Below are 27606 nucleotides of genomic sequence, written 5' to 3' on the forward strand. Positions count from 1 at the left end.
TCAATTGGTCTCCCAGTCAGAAAATATATTTTCTGGGTACAGAGCTGGACTCGCTGTCTATAACAGCGCAGCTATCGCCACAGCGCGCACTGAATATTCAGCGCATGACGGAATCCTTCCGCTGTGGCGATATTGTCCCGCTCAGGAAATTTCAGAGAACGCTGGGTCTCATGGCCTCAGCATCGTCAGTACTTCAGCTGGGTCTGCTTCGCATGCGCCCACTGCAGTTCTGGCTGAAAGCGCGAGTACCGAGCTGAGCACGGACCTCCGGTCTGCTTCGTCTCAAGGTCGGTCAGAAATGCATCTCAGCTCTGACTCCTTGGAAAGCAACCGACTGGTGCCAATCAGGTGTAAGCCTGGGGACTTCCTCAAGTGTGAAGGTGGTGTCTACGGACGCCTCCACCTCGGGATGGGGAGCGCTGCTCGAGGGCAGACTGTTCTGCATGTAAACTGCCTGGAAATGCTGGCGGTAGACAACGCACTGACGCGTTTTTGGTCCCCAGATAAGAGGATACCACGTCTTGGTCCGTTCAGACAACATGTCAGTGGTGGCTTATATAAATTGGCAGGGAGGTATCAGGTCCCGAAACCTTTACAGGCTGACGGAACGCCTCCTGGTATGGGCTCAGCACGACCTGCGCTCGCTGAGAGCGGCGCACGTGCCAGGCCTTCTAAATATAGGACCAGACAGACGGTCCAGAAACAATGTTCCGGCAGGGGAATGGTCTCTACACCCACAGACAGTCCAGCTGCTGTGGAAGACATTCAGCAGAGTGGAGGTAGACCTGTTTGCCTCTCAAGAAAACGCTCACTGTCCGGAGTTTTTCTCCAAGAGCAGGGACGTGCTGGCCCACGTCTGGCCCCGCCGTCCGCTCTATGCTTTTCCCCCCGTCACGCTCATGCCTCAGGTGCTAGAGCGAATCAGGGAAAACAGATACTCAATGCTGCTTGTGGCTCCGCTCTGGAAAAACCAGACCTGGTTCCCAGTTCTGATGCAGTTGGCAGACACTGCCCCGTGGCCGATACCAGTGAGGAGGGATCTCCTCTCTCAGGCCAGGGGCTCGATCTGGCATCCTCGCCCGGAGCTCTGGTCCCTGCATGCATGGACCATCAACAGGTACCTGCTAACCTCCTGGTGGGAGTATTAAACACAATCACGCAGGCTAGGGCCCCGTCTACTAGACGGCTCTATTCCTCGAAATGGTCTGTGTTCTCTAGTTGGTGCACAGCCCTTGTAATATCACCCCCGGACTGTGGGGTGGCGGAGGTTCTCTCCTTCCTGCAAGAGCTGCTGGATAGGGGCAGAACCCCATCCACGCTCAAGGTCTACGTGGCAGCCATAGCACCGTTTACTAAACCAACGCTTGCCCAGTCACTTGGAAAGAATGATTTGGTCATCCGCCTCCTTAGGGAGCTAAGAGGCTGAATCCTCCCAGACCTCCATCAGTTCCCATGTGGGACCTTTCTACGGTTCTGGAGGCCATGAAAGGTGCCCCATTTGAGCCAATACAATCTATAGACATCTAACATTTGTCTCTCAAGACAGTGTTTCTTCTGGCTCTTGCTTCAGTAAAGCGTATAGGGGACTTGCAAGCGCTCTCAGTGAGCGCGACATGTATGGAATTCGGGCCAAATGACTCGAAAGTCATACTCAAGCCAAGACACGGGTACATTCCTAAATCCCTCAACACACCGTTTAGGGCTCAGGTGATTTCCCTGCAGTGCCCATTAGGTGTCAGAGCGCATTCCACAAGAGGCATGGCCTCGTCGTGGGCTTGGTCTAGTGGGATTGCCTTGCAAGATATCTGTATGACGGCAGGCTGGGCCTCCCAGTCTACATTTATTAGGTTTTATAACCTAGAGGTTCCTGCCTTGCAGGCTAGGCTGCTTTCGGCCTAATAGATCAGTATTGTCTGCCCCAATGCTTTCGGCCCAGATTACTGAAACTGCCTGAGCAACGCTCGCTGTTAGATCATGCAACCCTTTGAGCAGTGTGTAAGACCCACAATATTCATCAGACTAGGCAGAGTTTTCGCCCTGGCTGTATGGTACACTATCATTATAATTGTGCCGTATAGGATGCTGTTTATTACAGGAATGATGCTATTGTAGCCTCTCTTCCTGGACTCTCTGCGAGTCCTTGATGATTTTGCACTGTATGAGCCCCGGGCACCTGCCCTTGGGACTTTGGTGTTGGATCTCAGCACGCACGGCGTTTTACACTGTGTTCCCCATAGCGTAAGATATTACGCAGTACGAGAGAACCTCTCGTAAGAGAACGTACTCGGTTACTAACGTAACCTCGGTTCTCTCTAGAGAGGGAACGAGTACTGCGTATCTTGCCGTGCCTGCAACACGCTCTGGTTCGCTTCGGCGATGAAAAAACAGATTATCCAGCCCGTCGAGCTATATTTATAGGCCCTGGCCACGTCCGTTTCGGCGGGACGTGACGCTGAGGGCACAAAGTGCCCTCATTGGATCTGACATCATGAGGGCCTCTCTCGATAGGCTGGTGCAGTTGCCGCAGAGCAGCCAATAGGCACGCGAGCCGTCTTGCCTATGTCTGCATGCTGCTGCAACGCGTTTTACATTAATACAAAATTAAGGATAATTTTTTGGCTTCAATATCTCGCGGAAAAGAGATTTATTTCATAAATCTGGTCGTGAGATTTACATCTTGAGATGTAAATCGTGAGATTTACATCTCACAAATACGCTGCGTGTTTTAAATAGCGTTAAAAAATTAAAGACATTGACAAAGACGAAAACTAAGGACATTTACTCTATAATTTTATTTTATTTTATTTAAGTTAGTTTTGCCAACCACATATACTATTTTCTTTTGGCGGAAGCAATACAATCGTTTTTAAATCAATAAACTCCTTTTTAAATCAATAATTTGTGTCAAATTAATTATTTAATTATTTATTTTGTAGCCATGTAATAAGCGGGATAATGTATGGATAGGCACGTACGGACCAAATGTACCTCCGCTTCGCGTCGGGGTCCCGATCAGCCTGTCGGGCTTGTTATTCGCTATAACGACCGCCTATCTATACATTATCCCTTACTTAGTTAGTTATCGTTTTTTGTAATGCCTCGTTTTTGTTTTTATTTCAGTTAACGACAATGTTTTTTCCCCACCTAGTTTTTGTTTTTTCGTTAGTTTTCGTTAATGATTATAACCCTGGTGTGTGTGTGTATGTGAGGTAAATGAAACAGGCCGCCATATGCGCCATTCAGAGACACGGAAGCAAAAATATACAGAAACAAGATGTGATCTGTAGATCTGTTCAAGGGAAGTTTCATGGTGTTTTTTTCCCTATTCACCTGGGTTTTTCCCGTCTTAGAATTTAGAGAACAAATGCTTAATTTGCATAAAAAATGAAATCTCAGACAACTTGCAATGGTGTTTTTCTTAGTTATTATGTAATATGGAATACATCACATATCATATATACACTGGGAACATTTAAGAGTGATATTGATTGAATATGTATGTCGGCCTTAAAAAAATGACACAAATAATGTTTAATTTCACCTTAAAAGTTGGTATTTTGCATATATATATATATACATAAAAAAGCAGTGAGCCTCCATTATATCTTTGCTCTGACCCTTGACTATCGATCTAGAAACTTAATTTCCTCATCTTGATTGCCTACTTACAAAAAAACTAGGGGAAAATGGTCCAACAACTGAGCAAGATAGGCAATTTGGCGGCCATTTTGATATGCAAATTAGAAGGTAAAAAACTCAAAATTTCGCTTGGGTACCATTTTTTTTGGACTCAGCACCCTTAAAATATGTAAGGTAGGCCGGTTCCCGACTTGTACCCATAAATGCTCCTCACTTCTTATAGAAGGCCATTTTTCTGAAATCCGTCTAGTCTACAAAGGCATTTGCAAGTTCTCTAACATGTCTGGGGGGACATATGTACACATGGTTTGGCAGTGCAAGGACGATCAGCTGTCCTTCCTGTCTCCCTGTAGCACTGTCTTGGGCGTCTTACATTATGGACATAGCAGTGTATTGCTCTGGCCACATGTGATGTCCTCATGCCCCCCTTAAGCAGGTCTGTGGCATGTTCATGCAGTTCTGTCATGACAACACTCGGGAGATTGGCATGGTAATGGATATGGTATTGGCGGAATAGATCTGCTACACTGCTGCTGCTGCAGAGCAAGTACCGAGACTTGCTACTGCCAATACGTTCACAGACATTGCTGTGAGCATGTAAGACATGCTGCTGCTGTACATGTAACATACATGATTTAACCCCCTTAGCATATCTATACAGGTGGAGCTGGGGAAGGTGGAGGGTTTCTGAAAGCGCGCTGCATACAGCTAACAGCAACACACCGGTATTTGTTTCAATGTTGAGCCGCAGCTCGTTGGCCACTGATGCAACAGCAGATAATGATGTGATCGCTACCAAATGAGTTAAAGACCTATCAGCCTGCGCCATTTAGAGTTTCATCCCAGAACTAGATGTGATCAGGGACCAGTGATCCGTGACCCTGGGCATCTTTCTTCTGGTGATTTTCAGAGTCAATAGACAGATCTTTTTAATGTCCTAAGCTATTGCAACTGTGACCTTTATAATCTACTGCCTGTAAACTGTTAGTGTATTAAGAACTGTTCCACAGGTGCATGTGCAATAATTGTTTATGGTTTACTGAACAAGCATGAAAAACATTGTTTAAACCCTTTCCAATAATGATATGTAAAGCTTATTTGGATTTTACAACATTATATTTAAAATACCTGAAAATGGGCCGTTTCTTTTTTTTTGCTGAGTTTATAGGATGAGATTTCTCAGAGGTTATCCAAAGTTATGCAAAAACAGGAGGTAATTTCCATCTTAATCCTCAGAGAAAAATGTGTCTTTTATTTGGTTTCAAAAGAGGAGAAATTTAAGGGGCCATTTACACGACACGGATTTCAACTAAAAATGGGTTAACCTAAAAAAAGTTTTGGCTCTTCATTTACATGGCATTGGTGTTTTGGGGGCCTGAATATGCAAAACCGGTTTCAGCGTACACCGATAGCGTTATCGTATCCGTGTAAACCACAAAAAGGTGCATTTGTGAAAACGTGCGTATTACGTGTTCAGTCTATAGGAGCATAGTGTTTCTTTACAAAGTGACATTGCCAACTACTGGCCTGGCATGCATAATACAGCATTTTTTGTCATTTTCGCAGATCCGGGTGAACGGGGATCATTTTGACAACGCTGTCGTCTCTACGTGAAAAACGCAAAAGGATTTTTTTTTTTTCGTTTTTTTAACACGTTGTTGTGTAAACGTACCCTTACACATCCAACATAGTTGCATAGCGCAACACACTGTTTTTAAAAGAATATTTATCAAGTATAGACTTTATAGTTAGGTCTAAGCACATTTAAGTCCAAACCAAACCAACAGACAGAGATAAACAGGCTGTCATCCAAAATTACCCATCTTATAAATAAAAACCAGACTGGAGTAGAAGTGTTCTGATGCAGACACAGAGAGACTGTAAAAGTGGTAATTAGTGGGTGAGGTCTTTGAAAGCGGTTTAGAGTGAGACTATGTCTAAGTGTAAAATGAACATTTACTGTTTTCCTGTAAAGCCCTTAGTGGTGAACAGACCACAAGTATATATTAAGAGCTAAAACAGAGCTTGATGCTCCAAAGTGTGAAGAACATCACCAAGCCCAAGAGTGATGTTGAAATGTTTGCACAGCAATGGTTATTTATGCACTTTTCTCTGCCACTGATGTCATCTTCAGACAACAACAGTCATGAGTAACTCAACCCACAGGATCACACAGGACAGACACTGTGGCATTTCAAAACAGAGCATGGTTGGGTATTGGATCACAAACACAGATCACAGCGATTAGTGCTGAAGTCTGCTGTTCCATCTCCCTAATGAGAGAAACTGCCACTGTGATTGTACTGTGCTGGATTACAGCTCAGGATTAAAAAACTGCTTCATGAGGATTGTGTTGGCAGCATTTGAGATTTACTGTGTGATCAATGTGGCCAGGACATCGCTAATATAAACGATAAAAGATAACTAGTCAAGTGTTAGTTAAAGGGATCGTTCACCCAAAATTAAAATTCTGTCATCATTTACTCAACCTCAATTTGTTTCAAACCCAAAATGAACATATACAGAACATATACAATACAATAGCAGATGTTAGGGACAACGTTACTCATAGGCGGAGTAGGGTGAACAAACTCCAAGGTAAGGCTAAGGAGATGTATGTGTTTCTTTAAAAACACATTTAAATAGAATGTCATGAAATAGCTTCAAGTTACGTTTCGCCTAGCAACAACTTACACATCCCTAATAAATTATTTGTTATTAAAGCAGCTATGTTCACAATAAAAAAAAAAAAAAACAAGAATACTTTATTATAATTAAAATAATAAATAACCATTGCCTTATCTAATGCAGCAAAAAAGTTTTATTCAAGTTCTGAATGGATTATTATCAATGTTGAATTATCAATTATTATTATCAATGTTGAAAACAGTTTTTGCTACTTACATTTTTTGTGGAAACAAAGATACCATTCAGACATTTGTGGTATGATTACAAAAAAGACAGAAATGAATACTTTTATTCATCAAGGATGCATTAAATTGATCAAAAGTGACAGTGAACATTTATAATGTTACAAAAGATTTCTATTTAATAAATGGTTTAATACATTTCATAAATAAATGTAATAAATGCAAATAAAAGCTGTTAATTGAACTTTCTATTCATAAAAGAATCCTGAAAAAAGTTATCACCATTTCCACAAAAATATTAAGCAGCACAACTGTTTTCAACATTGATAATAATTATAATGAGAAATGTTTCCTGAGCATCAAATCAGCGTATTAGAATGATTTCTGAAGGATCATGTGACACTGAAGACTGGAGTAATGATGCTGAAAATTCAGATTTGTCATCACAGGAATAAATTACATTTTAAAATATATTCAAATAGAAAACAGTTCTTTTAATTTGTAATAATATTTCACAATATTACTGTTTTACTGTATTTGTGATTAGAAAAAATGCAGCCTTGGTGATGGTGAGCATTAAAGAGATTATTTCAAAAACATTAAAGGTAGCCTACAATATGTAAGAATGTTGTATCAAAATATCCAAATACCACTTGCACAGTGTTATATATTTCTTTCAATTGTGTACTTCCATTATCCTAAATGTTTCCAAGAATTTGTAAATTCAGAGAAATTCACAATTTTAAAAATTGCCCGTCCCAGTCAATGACGTAATATACGCGTTATCCCTGGTTTCCGCTTGTACTGCCATAGTAACCATGGCGACAGACGTGGACAACTGCGTAGTGCGTAACGTCTAGCAGCACGCTGTTGTTGTTTCGTTCAAACATTATGGACCATGGCAAGCAGACTGTGGGACAAAAGGAGAACTAAAACGAGGATCAATATCAGCGTGGCGTTTTCGAGATGCCGAGAGCTCCACGTCTGCGACTAACTTGGACTTGACAGAGCTTCACGAGTCACGACTTGACAGGGACGCCACTCTTGCATGTACTTTATTAGACAGGTGAGCAAATGTACATAAAACAAATCAATGTTCTATACCGGTAACTCAACATGATGAAATGTTAGAATATGATCAGTATGTTATTCTAATGTTGATCTAGCTTACTGCTAGTCTCATATAGCAAACAAACTAACACATAGAATAACATTAGAACTTTCAACACACTCAAATGATGTTTATGATAGTGTAACGTTAGACCAAATGAAACAGGGCTGCCTTACCTCACAAGTTTAATTCATCAAATAAACTGACCTGTGTGAGTAGTAATTCAGCACTTGCGGGTAGTTCAGTAGAATTAAATGTCCTTATTCCTTTATATCCGCGGGACTCGCGTGTGGCGCTGATATTTGTCTCTTATTAGCAATCGCGACCTGCTTCATACCAAAGTCATGTTAAAAAACATGAATGTTTTCACTCATCCATAAACATTATTAGATCCATCAGCATGACAGCAAGTCCCATCATTCCGCGTATCACTGCATCATCAACCTACGCCTTTGTTATTGTAAGAGGTTAGCGACCTCTAGTGGCGGAAAAAAAAAATTACATATTGTAGCTATGGGTCATTATGAAATCAAAATTGACCTTATTTACTTTGTTAGCACGCATTACTAGTCTTGTGGTGAACAATTAATCCGTGCAAGTTAATACACATAAAAAAATAGTTTGTTGTGGCAATCTTTAATAAAAATCTGAAAATTTGCGTCCGCTCTAGTCTGGCGTTCCTTCTCTGATGACGTCAGTTTGATGGCTTGGGTTGAATATCCTTAACCACTCCCCTCCATCCATCAGTCTGCTATATACGTCACAACACTGAAGTAATGTCGGTTGCATCTTCTGGTTCAAGGGGACTTTAAAAAATGTTAATGTTTCCAAACTTTTGACATGTACTTTAAAGATACTGTTTTTTTAAGTTGTAAATAAAACTAAAAATACTGGAGTACATTATACAAGAAAATAAATACCATTTCAGTCTTTCTACTTGCTTGCTGTTTTTTTGTAATTGTTTGTGGAAAAATTGCTTCAAATTAAATACTACATCAATTTTAGTGTAGTTCCTGCATTTTCATTTTAAAAATGGATGTGTAGAAATTAAGTAACAAAGATATTAAAAAGGCTATAAAAGTATTGTTTATTGTTAGTTCATGTTATCTTTTGTTAATGTATCCAAACTTGTTGAAAACTATAATACTTAATTGTGTACTATCTAGTAGTGAGCCCATACATAATAACTTTTTTCTTTGTCATTGGATATGACTCTGTAATGCCACAAAATCCAACAGACAGTTTTGGCAGTTATTACAACTGCGACCATGGTTCTAGAGAAGCGTGAGTTGACTACACTTTAAACCACAAATGTCACATTACTCAACCCCAGGCAGCATGACGTGCATGCCTGACGTGTTCAGCAATAAATAAATAAATAAATGACAGAGCAAACATCCCCTAAACTTACTGTTACTTATTTTTCTCCACTTGAACACACAAAATTGTCCCAACAAATACATATTCCAGGGGATCAGTGTTAACTCAAACACATTTATATGAAGTTACAGGGGAGCCACTAAATGCTGACCGCCTCCCAAACTGTAAGACCATTGAGGATGAGGGATTACGTCCCTAAAGACATCAGGCCTGGCCTCTTAGCCTTGCTCATCTGGCCCTGCTGTGAGGAATCGGACACAGTTTGTGTAAACTAGAGCTCATGTATACTGATGCCGCTCTGCAGTCAGCCAAGAGCAGACCCAGAGTTCAACTCAAATAATCAAAGCACGCTGTGGCGTCCAGAGCACCACACCCTGAACAGAGTTTTCAGAATCATGCCTGCGAGGTGATATCATAGAGTCGAGGACAATCCCACGGGGATCCTGACTGACTGACGGACATGCTCTCTGTGTCAGACTGCGGTCATTTCACCATGAGAGGAAAAAGGAAAGAGACAAACAGATACTGGCTGCACACAGATGCAGTTGTTGGAGTAGGAAGAGAAAAACAGTGAGAAGGCGAAAAAAGACAAAACACAAGGCCAAAGGGCCAAGACAAAAAGATTATACAGGGCTGAAAATATTATTAGCTAAAAACAGCCAAAAGGTCGAGGCAAAAAGAAAAGATAATAGGTGAACATGGTGTGTATATATATATATTATATATTAATATCTGTCTATATCTGTAGACAGGCAGACATACAGACAGACAGACAGATAGACAGATAGGAGACATACAGAAAGACTGAAGTTATCATTGCAATACTCTACTTAATCCTATAATGCCAGCAAAATCATTGTGAATCTATCAGTAGTATTCCATACTGTATGTTCCTAAGCCATATGGTATGCATTAATTGAAATATGAAGGTTAAAGCTGAGGAAAAGTGCAAGATCTACAGAAAAAAAAATCAAAAGACAGCAAGTGAAAAAAACAACTGGATAAGGAGGGATAATTAAATGCAGAGTTCACATGCAGGTTTTGTGTTGAACTTAACATGAACCATCCTTCTCTACTCTCTTGAAATGTCACCCCTGTAGTGAATGTGAAAAAGAGAGCCTGAGGAGAGAAGGTGAGAGCGACAGAAAGAGGACTAGGGAGGATGGGAGGAATGGAGCAGAGGATGTATTCTAGCATAGACGATCAAAACAAGCCCAGCAGGAGCACTGGAAAACACACCAGAGACTCAGTAAAGCAAACACAGTACAGGTCAGAAGCCTTCAGAAGTGACCTCACCCTGAATGCAGCACTGCACTTAATATTTCACCGGAATGGGATGGAGGATTAAGAGCTATTATTTAAACATGAGAATTGAATATAGCCTATAAACAACACCTAAACATTCCTAGCAAACTGTAGTTTAAAATGAAATATTACATATATGCAAAGTTAGACTCCCTTGTTATTTATTTATGCTCTCCATTTAAATAGATTACACGGTGACACTTTACAATATGGTTCATTAGTTGAGTGAACAATATGTAGAATGAACAATACTTCTACAGCATTTATAAATCTTAGTTAATATTCATTTCAACATTTACTAATACATTATTAAAATCAAAGGTTGTATTTGTTAACATTAGTTAATGCACTGAACTAACATGAACAAACAGCTTTATTTTTATTAAAGCTGCAGTCCGCAGTTGTTCCTCTTTGTCGCCATCTCTGTTCGAAATCTGCAATTGCAGTTTTTCGCGGAATTATCAACTTTACGTGCGTTGTGCCTCGGCATGGCACAGCGCGGATGAATCCAATGTTTTGAGGAGAATGAGCGGCTGTCAATCACCGTGCCGGTGTGGATACTGTCATTCGCAATCACAGATTCTGCTTTTTGGAAGTATGACCAACATAAGAATTTTCACCATAAAATGTCGTCTGAACAAGTAAGTAACATCCACTTTTGTTCTGACCAACTAAGGGGGAAAAAGCATTGCAGTAAATCGTGCCGATTAAATCTAACGATCGCTTATCATATCACGTCAAACCATGCAAATGATACTTTGTTCTCAAATTGTTAATGTTAACAATATCAGCATTGCGTGACTACATTTAATGCCCTTCCGATATTTATCCGCATGGCCCGGTTGCAGTCTCTTTTTTTCTCCGAAGTCTTTCGCGTTTTACTACGGGTGAATCTCCAGTTGTCACTGGTGATTGTCGTTTGAACCTTTCTGGATCCGCCATCAAATTGATAAGTTTAATTATATCAAGTGCTGTGAGAAAAGGCTATAAATCTCCACCTCCAACATCCTCACAGGCAATATAGCCTACTAGCTGAGACTCCTCCTTTATGTGTACAGATGTGACATAAAGACGCAAAGAAATCCACCAGTACCACTGGAATTAAAAACATTACAGGCTTATTTTGAATCGAGCTACGGCAAGCAGATAGTTTTGAACACTGGCTGGTTATGTACTTGTTCAAAAAAGTATTTTGGATCGTTTTTAACCCCAAAAAGCTACGGACTGCAGCTTTAACTAACATTAACAAAGATTAATAAATACTGTAACAAATGTATTGCTCATTGTTAGTTCGTGTTAGTTAATACATTAAAGGAGCCGTATGTAAGATTGTGGCCAAAACTGGTACTGCAATCACTTTCAAATTGGCGTATCCCCTCCCCCTCCCCCCTGACTCGAGGTTGCCAGATAGGCTGCAGGATCCAGCAGGAACGTTTGTAGCTGCAGCTGTGGTAACTAGAGCAGAGCTGGCAACCCGGATGCCGAAACACTTCTGACTTCGTGATTGGTAGATAGGTGGAGGGTGGAGCATCAGGCCAAAACACAACATGACAACATCAACATCAGTTGAGGGCTGCAACTTCACTTTTTAAATGACAATATCCTGGCCGTACTACTTTTGTCAGTGATATAAGTATTTGAAATTAACATGATTTCTTAATGTCTAGTGACATATCAGGGCCATTTTATGATTAATTGAAATACATTTCTTACATACAGCTCCTTTAACTAATGTTAACTAATGAAACTTATTGTAAAGTGTTACCGATTACACTTTGTCAATTATCTTGCCTATTGTTAATATTATTGTTGCTGCTGCAGTTATAAAATAAAAACAAACATGGTATGTTTTTATTATTGTGATATTATTCAAATGAAATTTAACAAAAGCAGAAGTAAAACATTAAATATCAGTCCTGCTTATCGGTTACAAGACATTGATGAGCTTACAAATAATCGGTATCAGTATCGGTTATATAAAATAAAATAAAATCAATATATGTTGATCTCTAAAAATAACTGTGAGGTAAATTTAGTGAATTAACTGAACTATTCTCAATCAAATTCTGAATGGTGCACAAGCATGTCTTTTAAATTGCGGTTGCACACAGAAATATAACTGCACAATCCTGACTCTATACACATTCAAATGCACAAAGGTACAAGCATACCTGACTAAAGAAAGACAGAGCAGAGGTTACAGTCAGAGACCTAAGACAGCTGATACAAAATAGAAACAGAAACATTTGACATAGTGAGACAGACTGAAAGACTGAGAAATATCAAAGAATCAACAGTGAATGACATATGGAGATACAAAGACAGACAGCAGAACAGACGCAGGAACCGTCTTTAACCAGTCTGAAGTCAAAACGCAAAACAGTGTGTGGCATACTACTCTAGACTCAAGAAAAAGAGGATATGAGTGGTCGAGGTCAAGCATCTACTCAGATTTTAGCGATTGTTAATCTATAAAGGTTTTTCAAAGGCTGTTGACAAGAAAGCAGAACTAAAAAATAAAATTAAAATAACAGCAATAGATATATTAAAAACCTAAAATTAATAAATCTTAATAAATAATTTAATATTATATATTGTAAATAGTAGGGTTGTAACTAACAATTATTTTGATGGTCGATTAATCTATCAATTATTTTTAAGAATAGTCAATTAATCAGTTGATTAGTTTTAAGATTAATCTAATTATTTTCTAATCAGCCGATAAATCCTTTAGTTATCAACCTACTAATAAATAATAACCGTAACATCTGCCATTAATCTTTCAATGTTTTATTCAAACATTTTATCATAAAAACAAAAACAAAAACAAGCCAACATGAAAAAATGAAGTGCCAAGAATGAAAAGCCATTTATCAGTAATACAAATGTCCATGATGGCTGCATTCTGGGATTGACAGCGTTTGGATGAATGCAAATCATTTCTTCATCTCCATGAGTAAACTAAACCCATCATGATTATACAGTTCAGTGTGGCTCTCACATTATATGACGTGCCAGCCAGACAACTAGTTGTCCAGTGCGGTTACGTTTATTCAGCGCGGGGTTTGTCGGGAATGCAGTTTTGAGTCCTGAAAATGTACAGGTGTCTGTTCGGTTAAAGAATGCGGCTGTCATGCTCGTTAAAGACAAAACACTGTATGAACGCAACCGTATTAAGAGGCGCTGCCATACTAGCTATTAGCATCTGCTGTAGAGTTTTATGTGAAACATGACAGCGGATTAGAGATTAACATAAACAGTGAGATATAAATATACAGTAGGCCTATTTATATAGATTATATATAAATAGTGTTTGTTTATATATATATATATATATATATATATATATATATATATATATATATATATATATATATATATATATATATATATATATATACACACACACACACACACACACATATATACACACACACATCACACAGATTAATTGCAATTAAATGCACAAATTAACATTATATTTACTCAATTTACTCAAAAATATATTTGAAAACAGAACTTGTATCACATACAATTTTATTAGAATTTATTCAAAAATATTTGACAAAACATAAAATAAGAATTGTTAATGAATAGGGGCTGTCAGGATTGTGTAACGTTAATCGGCCAAGTGGAGACATTGCCAATATTTTTATCATCAAAATCTACAAATATCATCCAATTAGTCTAGTATCACTAGATTTTATATTATTTCATTAAACAAATACATAAATGTAAGTAAAAATGAAGCTGACCACACATTAGCATACAAAAAGTAGCCCAGTCAAACACCACACACACTGCCAAAAACTGTAAAGTGTGTATGGGATAAAGTTTAAGGTGGGGCAGCTGGAGAATGTCCATTTCGGGCTTTTTTCCATTTCAGATGGATTAGTTTATCCTGTAATGGACAGATGGTCATATAAACAACACGCACTCCGAGAGATCAGCAGAAGGACACTGTCACTAAAGGACAGTTTCACATGAAAGAACTGGGAGTGACTTTGCAGTGCTCCGACTAACATCCTCTCATAACACTGCATATCCATGCACACATTCACGCAAAACCCTCTAAAAATACATCTGAGGTCATCAACAGGGCTATGAATTACAATGAAGACTTGCAGAAAGAGACAACATAATTGTGTATAGTATGACTAAATGACTTGACAAACATCAAGCACAACAAAAACAAACATGTTTGTTATGTATTGTTTAATAGCCTACATTATTGAAATATTATACAATATGGCCTGGTTTCACAGACGTGCCTTAGATTAAGCCAGGATTAGGCCTTAGTTAAATTAGGCCTGGTCCTCTCTCGTCCTTCACTATCGCCGCTCCTCCTTTTAATGCTTCCGTAGCTCCTCTGTGAGATATGAGGCCTCGTGCCGTTATCTTACGACCCTCTGCCTTGTCCTGCTTGCCACAGAAACACTATCTTCTTAATGAATAAAAATTCAGTTGACTATGTTAAAAAGCGATGGGAGGATATACCTGAGGAAGTATGGCTACATGCTTGGGAAACTCATTGTTTTGGAGCAATTTTGGATGAAAGAGTCTGATTAGATGTTTTATAACACCAAAGCAAAAATCTCCGCCTTCTGGGATTACAACACCCTTGCTGGAGGGAGTGTGGTTCATTAAAAGCTGACTCAGCCCACATTTTCTGGTTATGTCCGCATATTCAGCCTTTTTGTGTAAGGGTGGGACAATTAATGTGCAGGATATAAGGCTGTCATTTCCCAATATGTCCCTCTGGGTTACTCCGGAGGGTTTGGGTAAAAGTGATACCTCTTGAAGATCTGTCTGGTACAAAAAAGCTGTCACTAAATGTTGGCTCAAGAGAAACCCTCCTGATGTGGATCTTTTTCGTCCATTGTAAGTCAGATATGTTCTATGGAAAAAATGAATCTCCCCCTCTGGTTACAGAAGGACAAATGTTGTTAGTGGTGTTTTTTTTTTGTTTTGTTTTTACCAACTCATTTATATGCTTATTGATGTGTACTAAAAAGGAAAAGCTGTTTAAAAAAAAAAAAGAATTGCATGGAAAGGCTCTAAAAGCAGCCAGGGAAGAGCATCTCCACAAACTCATAGAAAATAACCAAACCAATCCAAGGTTTTTATTTAGTACAGTAGCTAGATTATTAACAAATAAACAGACGTCACCTGAACTGAATATTCCATCACAGTTTAGGAGTAGTAGTAGTAGAGACTACGAATTTCTTCACTGAGAAAATCAAAAGCATCAGACAATACAATTGTAAATGTACAACCTTTGTTGGCGTTTTATGATTCAGCCTTAATTATCACCCCTCGAGAACAACAGCAGTGCTTTACAGCAATAGGACAGGAAGTGTTAAATAAACTTATCATTACATCTAAACCAACAACATGTTTACTAGGTCCAATACCCTCTAAATTACTGAAAGAGTTGTTACCTGTAGCAGAAGAGTCCCTTGTCAATATTAATAACTCTCTACCTCTGGGTCATATCCCAAGACCATTCAAGCTGGAAGTTAATAAGCCTCTCATTAAGAAACCACAACTAGATCAAAATGAATTGGCAAATGACAGACCCATTTCAAATCTTCCATTTATGTTTAAGATACTAAAAGTTGTGTCCGCTTAGTTGTGCTGCAAAAAAAATATATCTATGAAAAAAAAATTCAGTCAGGATTCAGGCCTCATCATAGCACAGAAATTGCACTTTACTTGTTAAAATTACAAATGACTTACCTCTAGCTTCTGACCAAGGCTGCATCTCAACATTAGTGCATCTCAACATCTTAGTGCTGCGTTTCAACAATATATAGATCATGACATTCTTACAGATCGACTACAAAATAACGCTGGTATACAGGGACAGGATTTAAGGTGGTTTAGATTGTAACTATCCGACTATTACCATTTTGTTTATTTAAAAAGTGAATTATCCAAGTTAACGTCAGTAAATTATGGAGTGCCGCAAGGGTCTGTTTTAGGCCCTCTGATTTTGAATATACATGCTGCCCCTTGGTAACATTATTAGAAAACATGGAATTAGTTTTTTGATACTATATGATGATATTATATATTTCATTACGACTAGATGAAATCTCTAAATTATCCAAGTTGACAGTGTTAAAAATATAAAATATTGGATGACCAGTAATTTTTTTTCTATTAAATTCGGATAAGACTGAGGTATTACTTATTGAACCAAAAACCTGAGAATCTCTTAGAAGATAAAGTTAAAGACATGGGTGTTATATTAGACAGTGGCTTTTGAAAATCATATTTCATGTTACAAAAACAGCCTTCTTCCACCTCAGAAACATTGCTAAGCTACAGAACATGTTTTCTGCTTCTGATGCAGTAAAGCTAATTCATGCATTCACACCTCTGGATTACTATAATGCATTAGGTGGTTGTCCTGAATCCTCAATAAACAAGCTACAGTTAGTCCAAAATGCAGCTGCAAGAGTTCTTACCAAGAAAATATGATCATATAACACTAATTTTATCATCTCTGGTTACCTATTGAGTTCTGAATCGATTACAAAGTATTGCTACTGACCTATAAGGCCCTTAATGGTTCAGCTCCTTTGTATTTAATTGATTTACAATCCATCACGCTCTTTAAGGTAACAAAATTCTTGACTTTTGTTTTGGTAGTACCTAGGATATCCAAGTCCACTAAAGGTGGGAGAGCATTTTCACATTTGGCTCCAAAGCTCTGGAATAGCCTTCCTGATAATGTTCAGGACTCAGATACACACTCCCCATTTAAATCTAGATTAAAGACACATCTCTTTAGCCAATCATCCACATAATACATCTCATAACCTTGTACTCCAGATATATCAGATGAAACACACATGATTATCTGTTGCTTGAAATGTTATGAACAGCAACTATAGGCTAATTATTTTCCATTAGCTTGAAATGAAATGAAATTAAATGAATTTATAAAGCGATTTACTATGTACATGTACTACTACACCCAAAGCAATTTACAATCATATCAGGGGGTCTTCTCGTCACCCACCACCAGTGTACAGCATCCACAATTTTACCTCAAGATGCCATCAACATACACGACTGCCACATTTTCTATATAATGTTATCATTATGATCACAACTTGTTATTACTTCTTAAATGATCTCATTGTTTCTACCTAAATAAATACATGATGTAGGCTGTCAGCATGATTTGTATTATTTTAGAACTGGTCATTTCTGGACATATGGACATTATTTAATCAATTATTTAATTTAATTAGCTTGCCTTAGAAAAAAAAACATTACTGTGTGCATCTTGAGACAAAACAATGGCATATTTTAAGATGTCTCCGTTAAGACAGCTCCAACATGCATTTTAGTCTGGGACTAGGCTTAAGCCTTGTCTGTGAAACCGGGCAAAAATATACAGATGCTTATATATTTATTATAGTAATCAAAATTACCCTATTGGCCAGGGTTTGAAACTGACTTTCATATTGTACATCTATTTGCTTTATTTAGTTAATTTAGTATCTGATCCAACAACAAATTTATTGCTAGATGTGCATTTTGCATTTTATTGCATTTATTCTGCATTTTCATTATGTTTGAAAAGTAACTATCCTTTCTAATTGACCAGAACTCTGATGATAACTGCAACAATATGCTTTTAACAAGCAAAGAAAATATGAAGCATGATTATCATTGTGCATTCAGCTCCACTTTCAATAGTACTGACACAAATTTTCAATCATAACAATATTAGTGCTCTAAATGAGAGGAAATGCAATTGTATGACACAATTCTGCCATCCACTGTGACCCCTGAAGGTCTAAGATTCACATTTCACATCTTCTTCCGGTTCTATTCTTTTAAGATGGGGCGTTAAGTAAGGCATTACATGATTTCCCACTGGCAGAGTGCCCACAGAAAAGTCCATCAGCAGGAGAATATCTCTGAAATATCTTTATGAAGCTATTTTTGACTCCCTCAGGACAACTAAATATGTTCCAGGATGAAGTAAATAAATTATAACTGGAGAACAGCTAGTTCATTTTTACTCCAAAAGCAAACCACTACAGCGAGACATGCATAACACGTTTCTAAATAATTAATGTCAAGCATGAAGCCATGTAATCTCCATGCAGGAACCACAATCTGCAATGTTTCCAGAAAGTAAAGTTTAAGTATATTTTAAGTAAATTTTCCCAAGTCACTTCATTTTGATTTTTATAGCACTTTTCATAAACTACAATAAGGAAGGCAACTTAATAATATACTTTTTAAACACTAACATCACCTGTCCTTCCTTGATAAGACAACATTCACAATTAAGTAGAGTTAGGTATCGCAAACTACTTCACAATACACTGGTTTCAGATTAACGCATTCTTTCCTTCTCTCTCTGTCTATTTATCTATCTGTCATTCATAGTTAAGTAGTCCGGAATCGTAAACTACCTCACAATACACTGGTTTCAGATTAACGCATTCTTTCCTTCTCGGTCTGTGTGATAGAGACCCAAGCAGTCACAAGGAGAATCACACCAAGATGTAAATATGGGAGTGATGTTGCCATCTAAAAAGATGTTTATCAAAGCGAATGTGCAAAATGTGCAAATACATATGGTTAAGAAATAAAGCAGGTTATTAATAAAAATTGTCTAAAAACTAGAACTGTTAGATACTAACACACTACCAACTCTTCAACTATGGAGGCCAGAGTTGCAGTGCGCTCAAGCAAATCAGTGCTCCCATACAGTCTGTGCTCTCTTTCAGGCCATGCCTACTCTGCTAAAACAGGAAATATAAAAACCCCACGTAAATATTATAAAATGCATAAGGAACAGTATAAGAACAGTAAAAACAATGATGCAAGACAACTTCAAGGTCTCATCACAGTCTGTCTGTCTATCTATCTAGCTATCCATCTGTCTATTTATCTATCTGTCTGTCTGTCTGTCTGTCTGTCAGTCAGTAATTCACAATTAAGTCGAGTTAGGCATCGCAAACTACCTAAAAATACACTGGTTTCAGAATAACGCATTATTTCTTTGTCTGTCTGTCTGTCTGTCTGTCTGTCTGTCTGTCTGTCTGTCTATCTATCTATCTATCTGTCACAATTAGGTAGAGTTAGGTATTGCAAACTATCTCACAATGGTTTCAGATTAACACATCCTTTCCTTTTCTATCTATCTACTATTTAACTATATAGTACTCCAGAACTATTTTTCTATCTGTCTGTCTGTCTGTCTGTCTGTCCGTCCGTAATAATCATGCACAATGACATGCATTGGCAAGGCCTCTTTGGTCTCTTTCTGCACTGAAAGTTATTGTGGAACTTAAAAAATAAAAAGTCTTTTTTTTTTTTTTTAAGCTTGAAAGCATCCCCCATAGTATCTGCATAACAAAAATGATGCAATTCTTCTTCAGTACAAAGCTTTAGAATTTCTCCTTTTGTGTTCCACAGTAAAAAGAAATTCGGTAACACTTTATTTTACAGTGTCCTTGTTACATGTACTTACCAGAGTAATAATAATAAATTATGCATAATTACATGCAACTAACCCTAAACCAAATCCTAATCCTACCCTAACCCTATAGTAAGTACATGTAATTGCTTAATATTACTCAGTACTTAAATATATAATTACACTGTAACAATGACACCTTAAAATAAAGTGTAACCAGAAATTCATATGGGTTTGGATTAATATGAGAGTGCGTACATTTTGGGTGAACTTTCCCTTAAATCTCTGACTGACAAGCACTTCTCTGGCAGATTACAAGGCATTTTGAAATGAAATAGACATTGTGGAGATTTTCAAAGATAAGGGAAATACAAGGTCAGATCCTCTTTATAAGCTCCTCACCTCCCCAGAAGGCACTCTGAGTGACACTGCATGCCCATAATGTTCTAGCAACTATTTTGAGATATAAAGTACAGCATTAGAGTATCCAAATTTGGATGAAAGTGCTGCTGAAAACAAGGCATAGGAGTCTACCTATTTTCACACTTCCTCTACAGCCAAAAGCACCACTTTCCGTTTGCAAAAGATAACATGTCACTTACACATGATTGAACATAATCAGCATGGCCGATTCTTCAAAGAGAGCAGAATCACAGGGCCAGTTCAAACACACCACATCATTATCCCTTACTTGAGCACAATGTATTTGAACTTGAGGAAACCATTTTCAAGCACCAATGTAAGTATACCTCTAAATTCAACTACTTAACCACTGAATGTGCATTAAGTTTAAAACACTGAGAATACAATTCTCAGAGATGCTCATTCATAGATCAGGAGATTTTATTGAGTTCTCAGTTATATTTGATAATTAAATTCCTTGGGAGAAATAAAATAAACACAAATGAAACAACTGTGGACATAAGGTAAGAGTTTAGCGCTATAAAATTAATGTGAATTGGCCAGACATTCTGGTTTTGGCTAAATGTGATAAGAAATGTTATTTACTGCAGGTTTTCTGAGCAGTTTCTGATATTAAGGCCTGTTTTGCAATTATTATGAGATATGAGATTACTCTGGTTGGTTTCTTAGGAGAAATATCTGAGAGGCAGGAGACTTACACAAAACCAAGGTCTCAATTTGCTCTCCATAGCCTACATCCCATTGGTGTCTCAGAGAAATAAAATGAGATTTCTTTAGTGATTTATTTTTACTATAGTTCAGTCAAAAGAGTTCTCCCACATACATTTCTGCAAAAGTAAACTTCAACTTAGACCTGATTGGAATCCACAATCTCATTACCTATACCATTTGTTATGCTTGATGATTTTATTGATAAAAATGTGTCATTTCTTATGAGTTATAAGACATGATGAAGAGTTCTCTACAATGTCTTCTGACTTGACAACACGTCACGCTTGTTGTCTCTTTGTCCCTCAGTATCTGTCTATTATGATACACTCTTAAAACTAAAGGTTCCAAAAGTTTTTTTGTTTCCAGCAATGCTAGAACCGTTTTGGTTCCCCAAAGAACCTTTCAGTGAACAGTTCCTAAAAGAACCATTTTATTTTTCATAGTGTAAAGAACATTTTAATAACATAAAGAACCTTTTTCCACTATAAAGAATATTTTGAGCAATGCAAAGGTTCTATAAACGTTAAAAGCTCTTTTTTATATGGATATATATCCATTTTATCTTGGATTAATTAAAAAAAATCCATATTTTATATTGGATTTTATATATATATATATATATATATATATATATATATATATATATATATATATATATATATATATAATTCTCTCTCTCTCTCTATATATATATACATATATAATTCCCTTCTGAATATATGCTGTAGCCTGTATGCAACAAGAGGCAAGTGCTAAAAAAAGGAAAACGCTTATTTCTGGCCTTTGCGCTCTTAATAACAGTAAGGCAAACATTTAACCAAGAAGGGAAAAGCTTTTCCAGTTCCACACTCTTGTTATCCGCCTTAATGTACTGCTAACGACACATGTAAACGTTGTTTGCAAACAATGAACCTGTTACCCGGAGGGAAAAGCGTTACTCACTTGAATTTCCCTTGGCAATGTTGACATTGATCTCCAGCCCATCCCTGGTCACAGACGCAAGTTCCATTGATACATCTTCCAAAGATGCAGTTTTTATCACAGGTTTTGGAATAGGATCCTTCAGTGCATATTAACAGGTAAAACATCACAAACGTGAAAAGGTACGTCCTGAGCTCCTCAGTCCTAAATAGGAAACACCTCGTGGAGAAGGCTGGAGACATTCTTCTGCCAAAATCCATCCTCCCGTTCTCCTCTGATCTAAGCATAGAGATAAGGTTACAGTCTTCATTAGACTTCAGGTTTTTAAATCTGAATTCTTTACAGAGCAGAGAAACACTCCTCATGGTTTTGCTACAATGTGTAGTTTGTTGTCATTGCCACCATGCAGGAATTTAGAAACCAAATATGTAAAGGAACTTTTTCCAGTCTGTTCTCGAGGTTGTACGCAGCGCGTTATTCCAAAAAAAGCCTAAACCATATCATTTATACCGTTCCAGAAATAGCGACATATGAGATACAGATGTGCAGTTATGTTCGTAAACTGTGCCAACATAGTCGCAAAAATAACTGCATGATTTGAGCATGCGTTTCCTAGCAATAAGTCGTGCTGTTGTTGCCGTTTCGCCTTTGTTTCTCTCAGAGATGCACTCGGAGGGGAATGACAGCTCAACTCCTATCCAAAACAATGTGCAGTTCCCTTCCCTACTGGTGCTCCAGCTGAGCTCAGAGCGAAATGACGAATCTTACTACGGAAAAGGTTTGGATTATGAATATTAAGTAGATTACGCTAGCGTTGATTGGTAACCTTCCTGGCGCGCCCAATCGGTCACGTGATTCAATTAATATTCAAGAGCCAGTCCTTTCTCATAGTAGGATGGGAAACTCCTAGTCGTCCTAACATTTAAAGTGACAGTGCTCTATTAATTTGTCTAGAACTTGCGCGCGTCGTGCGGGTCATAAAAGTTGTGGTCTGTGCATTATAGGTATATTGAGGCGAGGTATCGAAGTTTCTAAGAGACAATTTTTTTTTTGTCAAAGTCATAAAAAGGAATACTCCACCCAAAAATGACAATTCTGTCATAATTTAGCTACTCACCCCCATGCGATTCCGAACATGTGTAGCCTATTCTTTCTACTGCGGAATACAAAAGATGTAGTCAATAATTTCTCATGATCTCAACATAAAAAAGGTAGTTTTCTCTTGTTCTCTTGCTATTACATTGCTTATTTATATTTTATTAGCTTTTATTTTATTTTATTTTTTATTTAAATTAAAAAAATGTTTTTGTCATTTTGTTATACTTTTATTATTTTTATAGTTTTTGTTTCTTGAAATATATATATTTAGCTTTGTTCATAGTATACAGAGCTTTATTTACGGTAATTATGAAATGCTGTGAATGCAGCATAACTTCTCTTCTCTGATGACGTGTTTACTGGCACGGGGGCGGGACGACCTGTCACTCACATGAGATCACAGCAATAGAGCTGGTAAGTCCCGCCCCTTCCGCTAACCCCACTGGACCTCTAGGTTGAAAAATCGTCAATGCAAGTGAATGGGAGAAAATAATTATTTTCTGGTCCCGTTTGAATTGTGCCATGAATGTGAACATATGTTGTCTGTGAATTTTTTATATAATTTTTCGTGTAAAGAATGCTACAATTTAGCGTGTAGAAGTTTGATACGGTTAGACTTTGTGTGAGAGCACTTTGTGGACTACAACTCTTCGCTGCTTTCGACGCGTTTGAAACGTCACACCACCACTCGCACACGGACACTAGCTCACGGATCCCGCTAAACATGGCTGTGTCTTTGGTGCACTTCACCGCCTTCTTTCAGGGAGAGGACAAAATCGTTGAGGTTGGCGAAAACCACGGGTAAGTCAACTTTATGGGGTGACGTCACATAGGCGACATGTAGTCTTTCTCATTATGTCTTTTCCACAACTGCTAGCCAAAGAATCATACCATATACTGTCAAACTCATAACATGAAAAATTATATAAAAAATTCACAGACTACATATGTTCACATTCATGGCACAATTCAAACCAGAAAATAATTATTTTCTCCCATTCACTTGCATTGACGATTTTTCAACCTAGAGGTCCACTTGGGGTTTTATGGATGGGCGGGACTTACCAGTTCTATAGCAAACCACAACCATCCAATAAATTCCAGGTGGATGGACAAAATCAAGACCCGCCCTACATTTTTTCTTGTTCGAGAAGCAGCTTCACTTGGATATACGTCACAATAAATGACTACTGCAACTTACAATACATTGCCACTACTATTGTCAATAAAGCATTAAGCTATGGATTGTTTGGATTGTTTGGAAAGTAGTCGATTGCCGAGTTCACGCGCGTGATCATAGGTAACTAAACCTATGCGCGTGAACTCGGCAATCGACTACTTTGGACTTCAACCGAAAACAGGATGTAAACACAGGTATTTGCGCTGGCTTAAATAACATCATTTTTATACATATCTTTCACATCTACTCGTGTTCACTCTGAAGGAATCACTCACATTTTCTGTGCACTTGTAATGACACATCAAGGATGTTAAGAGGCTAAAAGCAGGTTTAAAACTTGCCCCATTGAAGTCAACAGGGTGCAAATTTTAAAGATAGAATAACTCGGTGTAGGCAACACCGATTTTTGTCGTTGTTCTCTGTATTGACAGCACTCCAAATGTACAAAAAAATGAGCTCAATGTTAAAATTGACCGGAGTTCTCCTTTAACATTTCATTAATCAACATTTCCCCAGCATTCCTTTACTCTGGTGAAACTGAAATGTATCCAAATGCACTGTGCTGGGAATCATTTGTGATAATTACATAGGACAAAAGAAAATGACTTTATGCCATAGACAAATAAAGATGTATCGTCTGGGTAAGGTGTCAACAACATTCTCAGAGGGCCATACACTGCACACACTCACAGCGGGAGAGAAATAAAATTATCTCACTCAGGAGAACTGCTCTTTCTCTCTCAGGAAAATTAGATTGGCTCTGTTGATAGAAACCAAGGAAAACAGAAAGTCATGGAGGACTTTAATATTAACCAAATTTGTACCACTTTATGTAACCTGGCTGCCCCACTGGAAAGGGACATAATCAAGGTTGATTGGGGCATGGGAAGCAAAACTAGATTTTATGGGTTGCTATAATAAGAATTGCCATTTAAATAATTGCCAGATTTTATGACATTCAGCAAATTTTCATTCGTTGATTTAGATGTTGAAGAAAGTCATGAGCATGTGTAAAAACACATTGATATATGACAGCAAACCAGGCATCAGTAAGTATACAATACAGATGTTAATAAAAAAGAAACTGAAACGGCTTGTCAATCTTAAGGATTATTAAATGTGTCTAATTTTAAAGTACAAGGCCCATGAGACCGTTTTGGTTTATTTTGCTGTTTTAGATCCCTCGAGGATTACTTGAAGTAGGTCATAGTGAATACATCAGCCTAAGCACCTGCAATGAAAGTGATTGTGGAACACTGACGAGGAGGATAAACATGCAATATCACATTCTGTAAACGCTTTATAGCAGAAACAGATTACGCAATAGAGCCGACCATCTGTCCTGACTCCAGTACAGCTACAGAATAGAACACTGTAACACTGTGAGGACAATGTACTTATTAAATAACAATTATTATTATTATTATAATTTGTTTATTTATTTTTTATTATAACTAAATCTACATTCGGAAAATGGTAACCCAGATTAAACAAACATACATCACATCACCAGACCTACACAATCATCCATTGGCCAATAACAGAAATACACTATTTCATCATGGCCTTTATCATGTGACTGATGCACAAATTAGAGGCAGCTGGAGATTGCTCTGAAAACAACACCGAAGAAAAGGCAAAGTGTTTGTTTATGTCTAGTGTTGCAATACATTACAAATGGCAGGAGATTAAAAAGATGCATAGATGCAGTAGGCTGTCATTTATTTAGAAATAGGCCCACACTTGTTTCCACTGAGAAAATAGCCTTTGTCACAGTGATTAAAGTGTATATTCTACTTTGGCTACCATTACAAAAATCTCAATATTAATTTAGAATTTTAGCTGTAAAATGTTACATTCGCAGAATCATCCTCTTAGTTTGTTGTTATGGAAATTACATTGTAAAAAGCTGTAGTTGCATCAATGGGAAAAAGAGATCTTCTAGTGGCCTCTTGTGGTGAGACACAGAAGGTGCTGTAGAGGCTAGAATTAAAATAGAGACAGGTTACAAAGAATATTTTGACATTTGGTACTTTGAGGATTTGTTACTTTTAGTAACATAAGGATGTTGTCTACATGTAAAAGAAAGAAATTAGACTTTTTTTGTGTGTTACTCTTAATGAAGTATTTAAAGAGGCATTTTGAGTTGCATATTGAAGGAATTTTAAGTAAAACAGAAGATTTTTTTTACTTGCTTTTGCTAGTCAGAAGCAAACCAGAGTAATATAGTAGCCTAATACATTTGTTCACAGACGTGGGAAATTCCTAGGCCCCACAGGAACTTTTAACTGGAACGCCACCTAAAATTTGCGACTGGGAAACTCGACTTCAGAATCTAATATTTTCAGAGCATCAGCCTCACAGTAATGTGTTGTTTATTAGCATTTCTGTTTGTTTTTTTCTCAATAAACTCAGTGGTCCACACAGTATACTATCCAACATACATTGCTATGCATAAGTTTAGACACCCATGCTAAAGTTGACTAAAAAGAGGAATAAAAAATCATCTTTTGGAAATTGAACTTAATGCCTTAATTAAAAAAATTAGGAAAAATCCAACCTTTAAGGACACCAATTTTCTTTGTGAATGAATAATGTATCGTAAATAAATAAATGTTCTTCCTTAAAATACAGGGTGCATAAGTCTGGACACCCCTATGTTAAACTCCCATAGAGGCAGGCAGATTTTTATTTTTAAAGGCCAGTTACTTCATGGATCCAGGATACTATGCATCCTGATAAAGTTCCCTTGGCCTTTGGAATTAAAATAGCCCCACATCATCACATAGCCTTCACCATACCTGAGATTGGCATGGAGTACTTTCCATAAGATCATCTCTCAATGCAAATCAAACCAGCTATAAGGCTAACTGAAATAAAACCATGCCAATCTCTAGGTATGGTGAATCTCCTGGATCCATGAAGTAACTGGCCTTTAAAAATAAAAATCTGCCTGCCTCTATGGGAATTTAACATAGGGGTGTCCAAACTTATGCATCCTGTATTTTAAGGAAGAACATTTATTTATGATACATTATTCATTCACAAAGAAAATTGGTGTCCTTAAAGGTTGGATTTTTCCTAATTTTTTAAATTAAGGCATTAAGTTCAATTTCCAAAAGATGATTTTTTATTCCTCTTTTTAGTCAACTTTAGCATGGGTGTCTAAACTTATGCATAGCACTGTATTTGTGAACATGATTCTTCTGCATTATCTTTGCAAAATAGCCTACCGCTTTTTATGTGTTTGTATTTCGAAAGAGTAAGCACAACAACGTTTTGCCTGGACAAGTCCATCTTAGTTTTCTGACTTGTTTACTGGAACGCGGTCAACTCAAGTGAGACATCACAACATCCCTCTTCCCAGATAAATGGAACTAATGTTTCCTTATATGGAATAAGTATTGACTGCCTATGTTTTTTTCTCCTTTTCGGAGTACACTAAAATACAAATGGCCTCAAAGTTCAAACAGAAAACACTAAGAGCCATTCAAAAAATAATCATTTTTATTGC

General features: G+C 37.6%; 1 protein-coding gene across 2 annotated transcripts in view; it reads right to left on the minus strand.

Moving 5' to 3' along the window:
- Positions 1-22560, minus strand: part of atrnl1a (attractin-like 1a) — a 260286-nt gene extending 237726 nt beyond the window's left edge. For both annotated transcript variants that reach the window (XM_079856417.1, XM_079856418.1), the window contains exon 1: positions 21836-22560. In XM_079856417.1, coding sequence (XP_079712543.1) covers positions 21836-22179 — 344 coding nt within the window. In that variant the 5' untranslated portion in view covers positions 22180-22560. The remainder of the gene's footprint in view (positions 1-21835) is intronic.
- Between the last annotated feature and the right edge of the window lie 5046 nt (positions 22561-27606).

Source organism: Squalius cephalus, assembly GCF_949319135.1.
Source record: "Squalius cephalus genome assembly, chromosome: 21".
Lineage (NCBI taxonomy): Eukaryota > Metazoa > Chordata > Actinopteri > Cypriniformes > Leuciscidae > Squalius > Squalius cephalus.